We start from the raw sequence: 13169 nt of genomic DNA, 5'->3' as shown, positions 1-13169 counted from the left end.
GGTCCTTTCAAATCGCTGCGCGGCAAAGCCCGGAGGAGCGGCTGCTGTGGGGTGGGGATGCCCGGGGCTCCTGGGCAGGGCTGGGGAGGTGGCGGGCGGGTAGGAGCTAGGGTGATGCACCCTCGTGGCGGGGCGTAAGGGGCTGTGCTTCTTTGGGTGCTGCTGTTTCCCGCGCTGACTGCTTCTTGTGAGGGAAAGGGGGTCGGGGGTGCCCGCCGCGGCCGGGTCTTCCTGTGCGGGCCCGCCCTGCCTCTCCCGGCGGTGTTGTGTGGGGATGGGGCCCCCGGGGGTCTCTGTGCCGGTCGCGCTGCCCTCGGGGCGGTGCCTAGCCCGGCCCCTCGTCTTTCTGGGGAAAACTGCTTCGGCCTTGGAAGACCTGACCCCCACTGTGCCTTTTTCACATAAATCCTTACGCTGCTATTGCATGGTGATCCTTGTACGCATGCAATATTGGATATAACAGAGTTATTAATCTTTATTGCTTGTTACAGTACCTGTTTCCTTAACACCTTAACAGATTTTTCTGTAAAATGGTATTTTACCTACAGGGATGAAACGTACTGTTAGGTTTCTTTCAGTGACCTTGACCATCCCAATTATAGCATTTGGAACAAGCCTGCACTTCCAACTCTTCAAATTACGGTTTGTGGGGTTACAAAGGCGGCTTGGATTGGGTTGACTAAATCGCATAAATAGGACGATTCTAAGTGTTCGCATGTGGCTTCTTTTGCTGTATGTACCCGTTCCAGTTATACAAAAATATCACGAGGGTAATGGCTTCCTGCTCTTGTTACTCAGAGTTGTTTAGATTTTCATACTAAGCTACTTTTACTTCTGTTTTTGACCATAAATGCTACTTTTTTGTGCTGGTTCTGAAATCAAAAGTTATGATACTTCTGTGGGTCTTTTGCTGAATAGTATAATTGGTGACAAATGTCAGCAATTCTTACGTTAAATCCTGTTCTTGCAAAAGCAGGGTACTGAGGTTCCTCTAGAACTAGCAAGGAGCTGGATTTTCTTGCTCTATTGTTGTATTTTTTTTTTTCCCCCACTACTAAAGTTTCAATATACAAGAAGTTTTCCCTATTGTTATCTTTTTTCCAAGAGCCTTTATTTTCTGCCTTTTACTTTTCTAGGGGTGCTGCATATATATGACAAACTTATTTGAAAAGCAGCAGAGTTGAATAGCTAAATAGCATTTTTCAGGAAAATAATAAAACTACATAACAAAATTTAAAAATCCTAGATGTGTTACAGTTTAAGAGAAGGCATTTCAGTGCAGATGATCACTTGTGGTTTTGTTTCCTTTTTCCATTTAGAATGTTTAAAAAGATGAGTGAAGATTCTAACAGAAACGTGGATAAAAACTATGACAAGCTCAATAAAAGAAAGCAGTGTTTGCTCTCCTGATTCAACAGTATCTTCTCTTTTAACAAGCTATAGTATTGACAGCAATAATCCATACTCAAACAGTTTGATTCACTACAAGGACAAGCTTTACAGCTCTGCATCTGAGGCTTTGGAGGCTTATATTGAAGATTTTGATTTAAGTCTCACGTCTTCAGAAATAAGCACTGGAAAAATATGCATATATCAAAGCACTCCCAAACAAGTTAAGTTTTCAAAGCATCATGCCAAAGAAAAACATGGTATGTCTTCTGCAAATATGCCTTTTAATAAGTTCTGGTGTTTGCTGTTCTGTTCTTTGTTTTTTTTTCATTGCCAATAGTATTGCATCCCTTGTCTCACACCAGGTGTATTTTGTTGAAGGAATGTTCCCTGCACAACTGCTTACAAGTCTTTATGGTATAGTAAATGATGCTTGGTCATGGCTAGCAATATTTGTCATTCTCTGTAATGCTTTTTTGTAAAAGCTTGGTGGATTGGTGAGGATTCATGACCACGCTTATAGATGCAATAATAAATTCCAGAGTATGGAATAGAAATTGTATTTTCTATATGTGAATATGTGCTAAAGACAGTGTAAATCATTGCTTAAACCTGAGTCTTGAAAAAAAATCTGTTTCCTTTCCAGAGTAAGTAACATCAGAATCTAATTAATTGAAGGAATTCCTTTAACCACTGCTTTGTCTTAGAACAAAATTTGCCTCTTATCCATTGAATTTTTTTTTAAGGAATGTCCTTTTGGGTCTGAAGTCTAACCCAAATGGGTAATGTATATGGGTTTGAATTGGCTTTTGTCGTTATTATTTAGCTTGAATAAATAAATATTTAATTGATTATATGAACTTTTATGAGAAGATCTAGAGTAGATAACTGTGCTTGAGCTCATTTATATTGCAAATGTTTTGTCCATTATATCTAAAATAACAAAGTCCTAAGTACAGGCAAACTTCCTGCCTGAAAAAGGATACTTGCCTGGGTTGCACTGGCATTGGCAGGTATGGTAGCATATTGTATTATTCAGGGCTTTTTTTTTTTTCTTTGCCATAGCCTATAACCTTCCTCTAGCTTCACACCTTTCCTTTTTTCTCTTATCAAGACAGCTATTTTTTAAGCTGTGTTTAGCTTTTGGTTTATATTTTTTTAATACAAACCACCTTCTACTTATGTTTAACTGATTTCCCAAACAAAAATAAGCTTTCTGTTTATCACTAAAAATGAGAAATTGTTCTATGAAAGATGTCATCTCCTCCTATTTTACTTGTACTTTCTCTATTGCTGTTATTTGCAGAAGTCTCATTAGCTCTGTTCACATATTGGCTAGTCTGCATGTATGTTTTATGTTATAACAGTCTGTAATATACAGATTTCACTTACTGATATTACAGTGAAAGTGAGAAAAAATAACTTCCAGGTACTAGCTGAGGAGAACCTATTTTTGTGAATCAAAGTTCTTCATAGTTTCAGTGAAAAAAAAAAAAAAGTAATGCTGTAATTCTTCCCTGAAAAACTGCCAGGTTGAATCTTATATAGCATGAGTTTCTGTAGAGTCACAAAATGGGTCTATAGGCCCATTGTCTGTCTACTTGCCTTGTAAGCTGTTGCTTTTAGCCATCTTTTTCTTTAGTAAATGTGCTCAATTTCAATATGGGGAAAGTCATCCCTAACATTACTGTGTGGAGGAAGCGTCACTACCAGGACTGAAATACTAAGGACACATTTACAAAATATACAGTTCTGAATGCGAAACTAAAAATGGACTGTAGAATATTGATTTCTTGTTTCTCTTAAATAAAAAGTTAAAAAAAAATCAAAATTGTAAATGTGTACTATGAAAGGAGGGGTAACTTTTGACTGGTAAGGTGTTTATCAAGATTCTGATTAGAAATGGAACCACTCTTGCAAGAACTAATTCAGTACTGCCTGATAAATAATATATTGCAGCTTTAAATTATTATGCCATGTTAGATCTTACAATGTATCCTTTTGGTATGCTTGAAGTTTAGCAATTCATGTAAAATATCTTTGTTTTTCAGCATTGGACGATTTTAATCAGCACATAGGATTGGGTTCTCTTGCTTCACCCTGTAGAAGGCAGGCTGAGTGTGACCCAGACCTGATTAGTCTTGCAACAGATGATCTGTTAGCATACCCAGCAGATGGATCACTGCCCTTTGTCCAGCATACTCCTTTTAAATCAGGGCATCAAAGTAGTGAGTGGAACAGACAGTCACTTAAAACATCTTTCTGCCCTTACCAAACTTCATCACTCAATACTGAAAGTGGTTTCAGTCTCCAGGAGCATGGGAAAGCTGTTGCTCACCAGAATCAACACAGAGCCTTCAGCAAAAAGAAACACAATGTGTATACACCTGATGGGTACGATTCTGTCTCCTCTAAAGGAAGTTCGAGACCCTTGTGTTTTGAAGAGAACTCTAACACTGTTCCTTTTAAGAATTATCCGAGGTGGCTTACCAGTGAGAAGTCTGACTTAAGTGTATCAGGGATAAGTAGTATTCCCAATTTTCAATATCCAGTCTGGCTTAAGAGTTACAACCTTTTTTCTGATTCAGCTAAAGAAAGTGATGGTCAAAATTTTAACATACGAGGCAAAGCTTCCTCTTCACAAACTTTTGAGATCCTGAAAAAAAGACACTCTGTAGATAAAGACAGTTCTAATTTTTTTGAACAAAATGGTTGCCTGGATCTGAGAGGTGATAACAAAGTAGAAGAAAGTTGCAATTATGACAGTCCAGATGCACACTTCCCATTTGAGAACTCGTTTTCAAGACACACTAAAAAGCTGTTCCGAGGTAACTATATTTCATATAATTTGTTTTTAATTTTGAGGGTATGTGTATAAAGACATGTACATTTTTTAACCAACACTATGTTAGTCTGACTGTACTGTACAGTAGATTTATCCATTTCCATCTTTGACAAATTACTCAAACCACTTACTAGTAGTTGATCAAGTTAAACAGCTTTTATACTGTAAGTTTTCATATATAAATCAATATTTAAGCATTCCTTTTACAGCAAAGTATTTATTACAGTGGCATATTTAGTACCTTATTGCAAGATAATGACAGTAATTCCATAAATATTTTAATAGAATTTCAGGCATTAAATTAAATTACATGAAGTGTAACCTTGGGGGAGAGAGATTCCTAAACATAGTGTAAATTAACCTGTCAAACTGGTAAAAAATACCATTTATTGTGCAGTCTTTTTTTCTCTACTTTACACAGTCATCAGGAGATATTTGTAACCCATATATTTAGGTTATCCAGTGCCTTCAGTTTATGTAAAGACTTTCCTTGTGAATCTCTCATGTAGCTACTCTCTGCAGCAGGCCATCGCTCTTCAGAAGCAGGGAGGTCCTCCCGTGGTGAAGCACCACCTTTGTATTATGAAATATCAGCAAGATTTGCTTTGATATGAGATACTAACATTTCAAAGTGTTAATTACCTCCACTTCTGTCTAAGTTTATTAATTGAAAAATATCTTTTCTTTGTTATGCAAAGCGTAAATACTGATCTCTCCCTTTTTCCAAGAGGTTATACATAAAAACTAAGTTAAAATGTTGTTTATGCTGTGAATTCAAAGCAACAAAATGCCGGATATACAAATGTTTGCAAATACCTTTCTAATGCATATGCATGATGAACTTTAAATACAGGGTTATATCTTTTTTTCACAGAGAACGTTTTACCAATTATGAACAGGCTAGGTATAAAAAAAATACATGAGAATGTGTTTGTCATTTTGAGCACTTGTCTCAACGTATTTTTAAGTGAGTCCTGTATGTGATTGTATATGTGATTTGCATGTCTGTTTGCATGGTTTCTCTCCCAGGTGTCTGTAAAAGCAGCTATTAGAAAAACCTGTACAAAATAATAAGAAAACTAACCTAAGAACTTACAGTATTAATAAGTAATATTTAATATCATATTGTGAATTAATTATATTTTCTATAGCATGAAAGCACAGTAAAAACATTAAATAATCTTTAATGCTGCATATAATGCTTGTTTTACATCAGTTAGGAAAAGAAGCGCATGACTACTTGAAATACTCTCCTGGCTAGAACCTTGCAGATCCCATTTGGTACTGGTGACTTACATGCCATACCAAGATAACCAACGGAGTTGTATTGGGGCTATACTCTCTGTAAAATATTTCCAGTGTTAATTCATCTGTAGTAATTTTTTTTAGTATTACATAAAATCAAAAGCAATGTGGAAATAATACCCTTGAAGAGGGTTGGACACATTGTGTCCTTGGTTTTTTTTTTTTTAGAAGACCAGCTTGAGCTACTTACCTTGAAGGCTGACAGAGGTCTGGAGAGTTCAACTGAAGATTTGTCAAATGCTCTGGAAAATGATGACAGTCCTTCTACAACAGATATACTAGGAGCAGAAAGATCATGGGAAAATGCTCCAGGTGCTTTGTAAGTAAACATACGTTTTGGACTAATTTGTTCATGAAAATGCATAACATATTAATTGCTTTTGTATATAGATTATAACTAATAGTGCTGTGGCATGTACATAAAGAAAGGATTTACTATTAGATTTCTTGCTAGTGCTAAATGTTTGATATTTCAAGGTCAAAATAATAACTTTGTATATCAGTGATATAGAAGAAATTTATTTCAAAAGAAAAATTATTTAATGGCACTTAAATTAACAGATTTACTAGTTTATGATTAAAAGTTTATGAAAGAGAAGTTAATAGCGGGAAGCCCATTTCTTAAAAAAAGCAGTGTGGCTTTGGGAAGTTTTGGAGTGGTTTTGGGAGTTAAACTTCAGTTGTTCAGGAGCTGAAAGGTTATTTCACAGGATCAAAGAATGCTAAAAATCAATACTACAATTTCCTACAGTTTCTAAGAAGCAGCTAGGTGTATGTGGTCTGGGTGTTTTCTGTCTCTCAGTTTCCCTTTACCCCAGAGATTTTGAACTATGGGTTCATTTTAGCAGTATGTAACAGGTGAGTAAAAGTCTCAAACTGCAGCATTCCTGCACACGATAATAGAAGTGGTACGATTCATGCTTCTGTTGAGAGAGAGAGGCTAATAATCTAAGCTCCTGCTTGCCACCAGAATACCCACATAGGAGAACATCACTGGAAATCAGGCTTCATTAATACCTGTTTCTGTGAGACTACTAGCTTTGAATTAAAATACCTTAGAGACTGTAGAAGAATTAGAGGTCAGTAAGCAGAAGGTAACTATTTTTCTTTAGGTGTTGGATATTAATGGAGGAGTACCAGGTGTAAGAAAGAAACCCATGTGTAATAAATTATAGCTAAGAAGTCCTTACCTTGCCTTTATTGTTTAGCTGATTTGTATGGCTACCCAGGTTTTGATTATACTGGCAAAACTGGAAAAAATAGTTTCTCTCACATACACCAAAGTGCTGACAGGACTACTCAGCACCCCCTTGGTGTTGCAGTGATGAAACATATCTGGCTTTATCACAATTACTATACCCTAAAACCATTATTTTAGTTTATAAACCTATTATTGTTCTCCATTGCATCTTTAATGTTGGTTTAGCAAACCACCAGTGCCTGTGTGCTGTGAGGACATGGAGAATGCTCTACCATTCCCCAAGGCAGATATCATACATAAGTTCTTGGAAGACTGTTTAAATGACAAAAATAAGGTCAGTAAAATTGAGTATTTATTTCTGAGAGTGCTCAAAATATCTGAGGCTGGTAAATATTAGAAGGGGGAATACCTGTAAATTGGTTTTTCTTCTTCTGTAATATATTAAGTAGAAAGTCTAACTGCAGTAGTTTAGTCATATTTGAGCATGATGAATTCATACAGTCATTAAATCCTATAATCTAACCCGTGGTTACAACTATGGTTAAGAAAGCATCTAACTGTAAAATGCTTTGCTTAGTAATAGTTTGACTTTTACACTTGATGTTTTGTTTCAATAATAATTTTCCTGCCTCGAGTAAAGGAAGAAAATGTTTGTTATCAATGTATTAAATACTACTAATTTCCTAGCCTGGCTGATGTACTGTTGGGTATGAGTCAAGTTCAAGAGGTAAGTTAAGTAACATATTTCTTATTATTTATGCTGTTGCACTGGAATTGGGTCATGGATTGTATTTACTCTTTTGATTCATTATTTTATTCCCATTCTTGCATATTAATTACCTACTTGGCATTCTTAATATTGTTCAGTCTTTCATTTTGATTATATGAACCCTTTATCCTTTTCTTAGCTAGGGAGATGAGCACTGAGCTGCCCAGTATTCTAGTTGAAAGGCATACCGTTAATTTCTGTACTGGTATGTTTCCTTTACTTTCTGCCCTGTTGTCCTTGAATCTTAACTGCTCTAAGATTCTGTTTTCCCATCTTGTAGTAGACAGAGCATTGTCCTTTAAGTTTTCCCACAGTGGCACATACTTCTGTTTCCTGAAGGAGTTAATTGACACAGAACCTAACAATGTGCATTAATAATTCAAATTATTCTGTCTGATGAATGGTGCTTCACTGTATTTCATCCTTCATGTTCTCTTGGTTCTGCTAGATCATCAGACATTTCTAGGCAGAAGTATTTCTAGATTATCCACAAATTTTTGTCGCCTTGAGTTAATTTGCTTTTTTGATTCTAGAATGAGCAGATATCATATCATATAGATGCTAATTATATGAATAAATCTATGTTTATCATTAAGGAAGCTTACTTGCTCTATCAGTTATGAAATGTTGAAACATGTTCCAGCACTGCTGCCATAGCATTACAAGGACCGACAGTCTTAATATTCTTGAATTATTTTACACAAGCCAGGGCTGAGGCCTTTCTGTGTTGCTTCACGTCTTCCTAACAATGTATGTATTTACAGTGATTTCACTGACCATACAGTGGCGTAAATTAAGATGAACCAGTGTAGCATCATACATGTACAACTTACAAATAGACCTTTAAAGAATAGGTAGAGGGAAACACTCATAGAAATTAGCCTTTAAATTGTTTTAGGGAAACTTCAAAAATTGGTTGGTTTGTTTTACATGCACTGCAGTCTCAACAAATTCTTTGGGTTTTGGTTTAGGAAAACACTTTTTGTGGAGGTCATCATCACAGACCCCTTGAAGCTTTGAAGCTGATGTTGTTTAAACTGCAAGCAATTCAGGGAAGTTTAAGCCAAAATGAAACTGCTGAGCAAAAGGAAGAGTTTGAAAAAGTGAGTAGTCAGTTTCCATATGTTGTGTCTTGTCAAAATCCAAGTGCTGCATACGTTTCTGAGAAAAATTGTTAGTCCTTTTATAGACTTGGTTTCCAGTCACCTTAGAAAGATCGCTGCCAGCAGATGCAATCCAGTTTGCATCAGGAGCATATGCTCAAGGCTGCTGTGCCCTAAGTCCACTGTGTCTTGCTGCTGTTGCAAATTGGAGACTCTGTGCTACCTCAGGCTGCAGTCTCTCCTGTTCGCAGGGGCAGCATGTGGCAGGTCAGGAGCTCGGGAGCGGCCTCCGTGGTGCTGCAGAAAGCAGGACTTGTAAGCCAGGAGATGGCGACATTTCAGTCAATCCTGCCCTAGGAGAGCAGGCTGTGCTCTCCTCTGCTGCTCCAGCAATAGCTGTGTTCTGGAAGAGTTGTCGTCTTCTGATAATCCCCGTTAATTCTAGGCTTTCAGGGGCGTGGACCAAATTTTTTAAAAGCCAGACATTCTCGAATTCTCTGTCCTTGCCTCCTTTGGCATCAGTGAGTTGGTATTTTGTGGCACTTTTGTTTCAAAATTATTTCATAGACTTCATTATCTCTTTCTACCTTTTTCATGATGTTGCTTGCATACAGGTCTTAAACCCTATGTCTTATACTCAGTAGTGATTGAAATGCTCTGTGTATATGTGGATCAGGCAGGCTGAGGGAACGGGTCCACAGGAACATCATGAAATTCAACAGGGGCAAATGCAAGACCTTGCACCTGGGAAGGAAGAAACCCCTGCAGGAGTACAGGCTGGGGGCTGCCTGGCTAGGGAGCTGCTCTGTTGAAAATGCCCAAGGGGTCTTGGTAGGTACCAAGCTGAACGTGAGCTGTCTGTGTGCCCTGGCAGCAAAAGAGGAGCAGCGGGGCCTGGGCTGTATGGACAGGAGCACAGTCAATGGAACAAGAGAAATTATTGTCCCTTTGTATCCCCCAGCACTTACTAGACCACATCTATAAAACTGCATCCATGTTTAGGTCCCTCACCTCAGGAGAGACATCAATAAGCTGGTGGAGGGACACCTAGGTGGTTGGGGGCTACAGCACTTGTTTATGGGGGAGAGCTGAGAGAACTGGGCTGGTTCAGGCTGGAGAAGAGGAATTTTTGGGTGACCTAATAGAAGTCTTCCTGCAACCTATGAGGAGGGTATCAAGAAGATGGAGCCAGCCAGGGTCTTCATAGTGGTACATGGTGGAAGGATGAGAAACAGGCCTAAACTGAAACGGGAGGTTCACACTGGACATTGGGAGAAACTTTTTGACCCTGAAGACAGCCAAGCACTGGAACAAGTTGTTCAAGAGAGGTTGTGCAGTCTCTGTCCTTGGAGCTTTTCAAGATTTAACTGGATAAAGCCCTGAGCAACCTGCTGTAACCTCATAGCTGCCTCTGCTTTGAGCATAGCCCACCTCCTGAGGTCCCTCCCAACCTGAATTACTTTATGATGCTATAAAGTTGTTGGCAATATGTCACAATGCAATGTGCTATAAAAATTCCATGTTCTCTGTCATAGTCAGCTACTTTTCTTCCCTCAGTTAACAATTTTTTTGGGTGTTTTTTTAAGCTTTCTGAAAAAGCAGAGGCTGAATTAAAACTGTGTGACAGTGAGATAATCCCTCTTACTAATTCTATTCAGAAGTAAGTGACCATTGATTTTCTGACTTTTCACTGTTTTCAGAAAGTACAGAAAAGAAATGATAAATTAGCTGAGAGAGTTGTCATGTGATCTGAAATCTCTGTTAAGAATAAGCCAGTAGTGAATAATTAAAAACATGGCAGTTAATGGAGCAGAGAAATAGCTAGTGAATGGTTGCAGAGATGTACTCTGTAAATAAGCATTTGTATTTCATCAATACCAACAAATTAATTATTGCTACACATAGATGGACTTTACAAACTTCTCCAGGTCTGATTATTTTAATATGGGACAAAAGATGTTCTTACTTTTTTCCACTACATTGGAGAAAATAATTGCTAGAAAACATTTCATTAATGAAATCAGCAAAGTCCTAGTGAACAGTTATAAGTGACTAAAATAATAAGTTTGAGAAAAGGCAGAATGGAAAACGGGGTTTTATTATGTAGAACACTTGTTTCAACAAAACTCAGTGTTGCGGTATAGTTTTATACTGTAATGTAAAATTAAAAGATTTTTTATTTAAAATAAATACAGTCACTTTCAGTATTGATATGCTATTTTATAACATAATGTTTTGCAATGTTTAACATCCTGTGTTAGGTACCCATCCCATAATAATTTAATAGAAGCTGTATGTTTGTGTGAGCACCTGTATTTGAGATGTATTTAAAATTTCCATTCCAAAAAGTGTTTTATCTTTTAAAAAAAAATCTTAGTGTATTTTATAATCTCTAAAACAGAATAAGTGGAACAGTTAGACATAGAGATGTAAACTGTGTATAATACCATTCAAACTGTTAAGCTGTTTGTAAGAAATCAACATTTTGTGTTAAATGTAAATAGTAATATATACACTGTTGTTAAAGTCTTCATTTTTCCTAATCTAGGGCTTTGCACCATTTGTCACGTCTTAAAAGTCTTGTTGAAGATAACAGTAACCAACAAGAGCAGACCGATGATCATGAAGAAGATAGACAAGAAAAAAAGAATAATCTGTGAAGTTGATATCTTAAGAATATTTTAATATTCTGTAACTTGAATAATTTGTCAGCCTGTCCACTGGTCAAGAGTTTTCTGAAAGCTGAACCAGTGCATGTTCTCAAATGTTGTATTCAGTATTTCTGTACATATTTGTTCTTTTCATTAATTACTTCAAAGCTTAACTGAGTATTAGTGCTTCAAGTAGGATCTAACAATATGTGACAAGAGATACCACTTTTTAAAGAATATTTAATTAAAATAATGTGAACATTTTCGTGGAAGAATCTGTGTGTTTATAAAGATTTTAAAAAACCTAAACTATTTGGCAAATTCTAGTCATCGCTTCATTACATGGCCTGTTAGAAACGGGGGAGCTCAGTATTATGCATAAAGTTATGCAGTAAGGTTTAGCAATAATATAATTATGTAATATTCTCAGTCCTGTTCTTTCTAACAGGACTTGAGTTGATGTAATTGTATGCTCCTTGTTCCCCGACCACAAACTTACCAAATATATTTGGTATCAAAAAGTGCCTGAAGTCTTTTTGAATTGTCCCCCTTTCACATCCTAGTAAAGCCTGCTTCTTTGGGGAGAGAAAGCACTTGTTTAGAGGCATCCTGTTTAGGAGCACAGGATGTGTTTCAGCTGAACTGATCCAACAGCTGGTTGTCACTGTTACTAGAAAGTCCTAATCTCCCTTCTGTCTTCCTTGGCTTTGTTCTTAGCTTTAGAACATATAAAAATCCTTTAGTGGGCCTAAATAGGCAGAGAAGTAATAGAATATTATTTTTTTTACAATGTAATTGATAGAATTAGCTTGTGAAAGCTACTAATAAGCACTGGAACTTGTGCAGGGCAGAGAGTAGGACTTACCCTATGTAGCAATAGCAAATTGAGAGACAAAGAGAAAAGCTGCAAGTAGTAATCTGAGTTGTGAATGGAAATATATTGACAGAACATTTTGAAAGAAGCATTTTGTACCTCTTCTGAGGCTTACATAACGTAGCCTAGCATTTTATGCTGTCAGTAAACAAAATATGTATGGCAACATGCCTTTCTAGTGAACTGTTTCCTTTTAATCTGGATATTTATAGGTACACATGAGAGCGCGCTACCTGAGCATGTACTGATTCGAAAAATGAAATAGAAACCAGAAGGAAAAAGTAGAAAGAAGATTAGCTACGTATTTCTCCCATCTCCTTGTTAAGAATTAGTAAGTAGAGGCATAATAAATGACTTCATTTTATGACTGTCATGACATCATGAGAAGGAAGATTAGCTACGTATTTCTCCCATCTCCTTGTTAAGAATTAGTAAGTAGAGACATAATAGTAATAAATGACTTCATTTTATGACTGTCATGACATGAGAACATAGGTGAACCATAAGTAATATGTAATAATGTATTTCAGACAGATTTTATTTGTCTGTCTCAATTGCTGAGAGCTAGATCTGGAATCAGAGTGCAGAAAATGACATTACTCCTCTAGAAAACTTTCTTGTAGAAGCTGTTATAAAGCATTGCATTGCTGAGACGTGAATGTACAAAACAACTGATACTGTAGGTATTACTGTTGTCTGTGTTAAGACAGTATCTGTTTGCCAGAGGTCATTTTATCAAAGGAATTCAGATGTGCAAGGAAAGATGAGGGTTTTTTTTCCCTGACATCACACATGTGTGAGTATGGATCACAATGAATTTGCTCTACTTTTGCACTACTATGGATGCTATGTATAGGTAGTTATGCATAGTGTGTGTATGCTGCATCATTTGAGCTAGTACACCTCAGATTCAGCCACTGTGTGGCACTACCTATCATAGCTCTCCTGTTCCTGAAGGGGCTTGTGCCTATATAGCTCATAGTAGAAAACAGATTTATCCAACCAGGTGTACAGATAGTCCTTGGGGTGCTG

At 37.0% G+C, this 13169-nt stretch overlaps 1 protein-coding gene across 1 annotated transcript; it reads left to right on the top strand.

The window, feature by feature from the left end:
* Window positions 1–1355: 1355 nt before the first annotated feature.
* CZH18orf54 (chromosome Z C18orf54 homolog) lies at window positions 1356–11400 on the top strand. The gene is made up of 6 exons (XM_059834150.1): window positions 1356–1649; window positions 5708–5858; window positions 6966–7074; window positions 8481–8612; window positions 10199–10272; window positions 11161–11400. Exons 1-6 carry the CDS (start codon window positions 1370–1372, stop codon window positions 11270–11272), a joined length of 858 nt encoding a protein of 285 aa, XP_059690133.1. The 5' UTR covers window positions 1356–1369; the 3' UTR covers window positions 11273–11400.
* The last annotated feature ends 1769 nt before the right edge of the window (window positions 11401–13169 follow it).

This window comes from Gavia stellata, chromosome Z, assembly GCF_030936135.1.
Source record: "Gavia stellata isolate bGavSte3 chromosome Z, bGavSte3.hap2, whole genome shotgun sequence".
In the NCBI taxonomy this organism is placed as follows: domain Eukaryota; kingdom Metazoa; phylum Chordata; class Aves; order Gaviiformes; family Gaviidae; genus Gavia; species Gavia stellata.
Note: the sequence above shows the minus strand (reverse complement) of the source record. Positions and strands in the feature narration are given on the sequence as shown.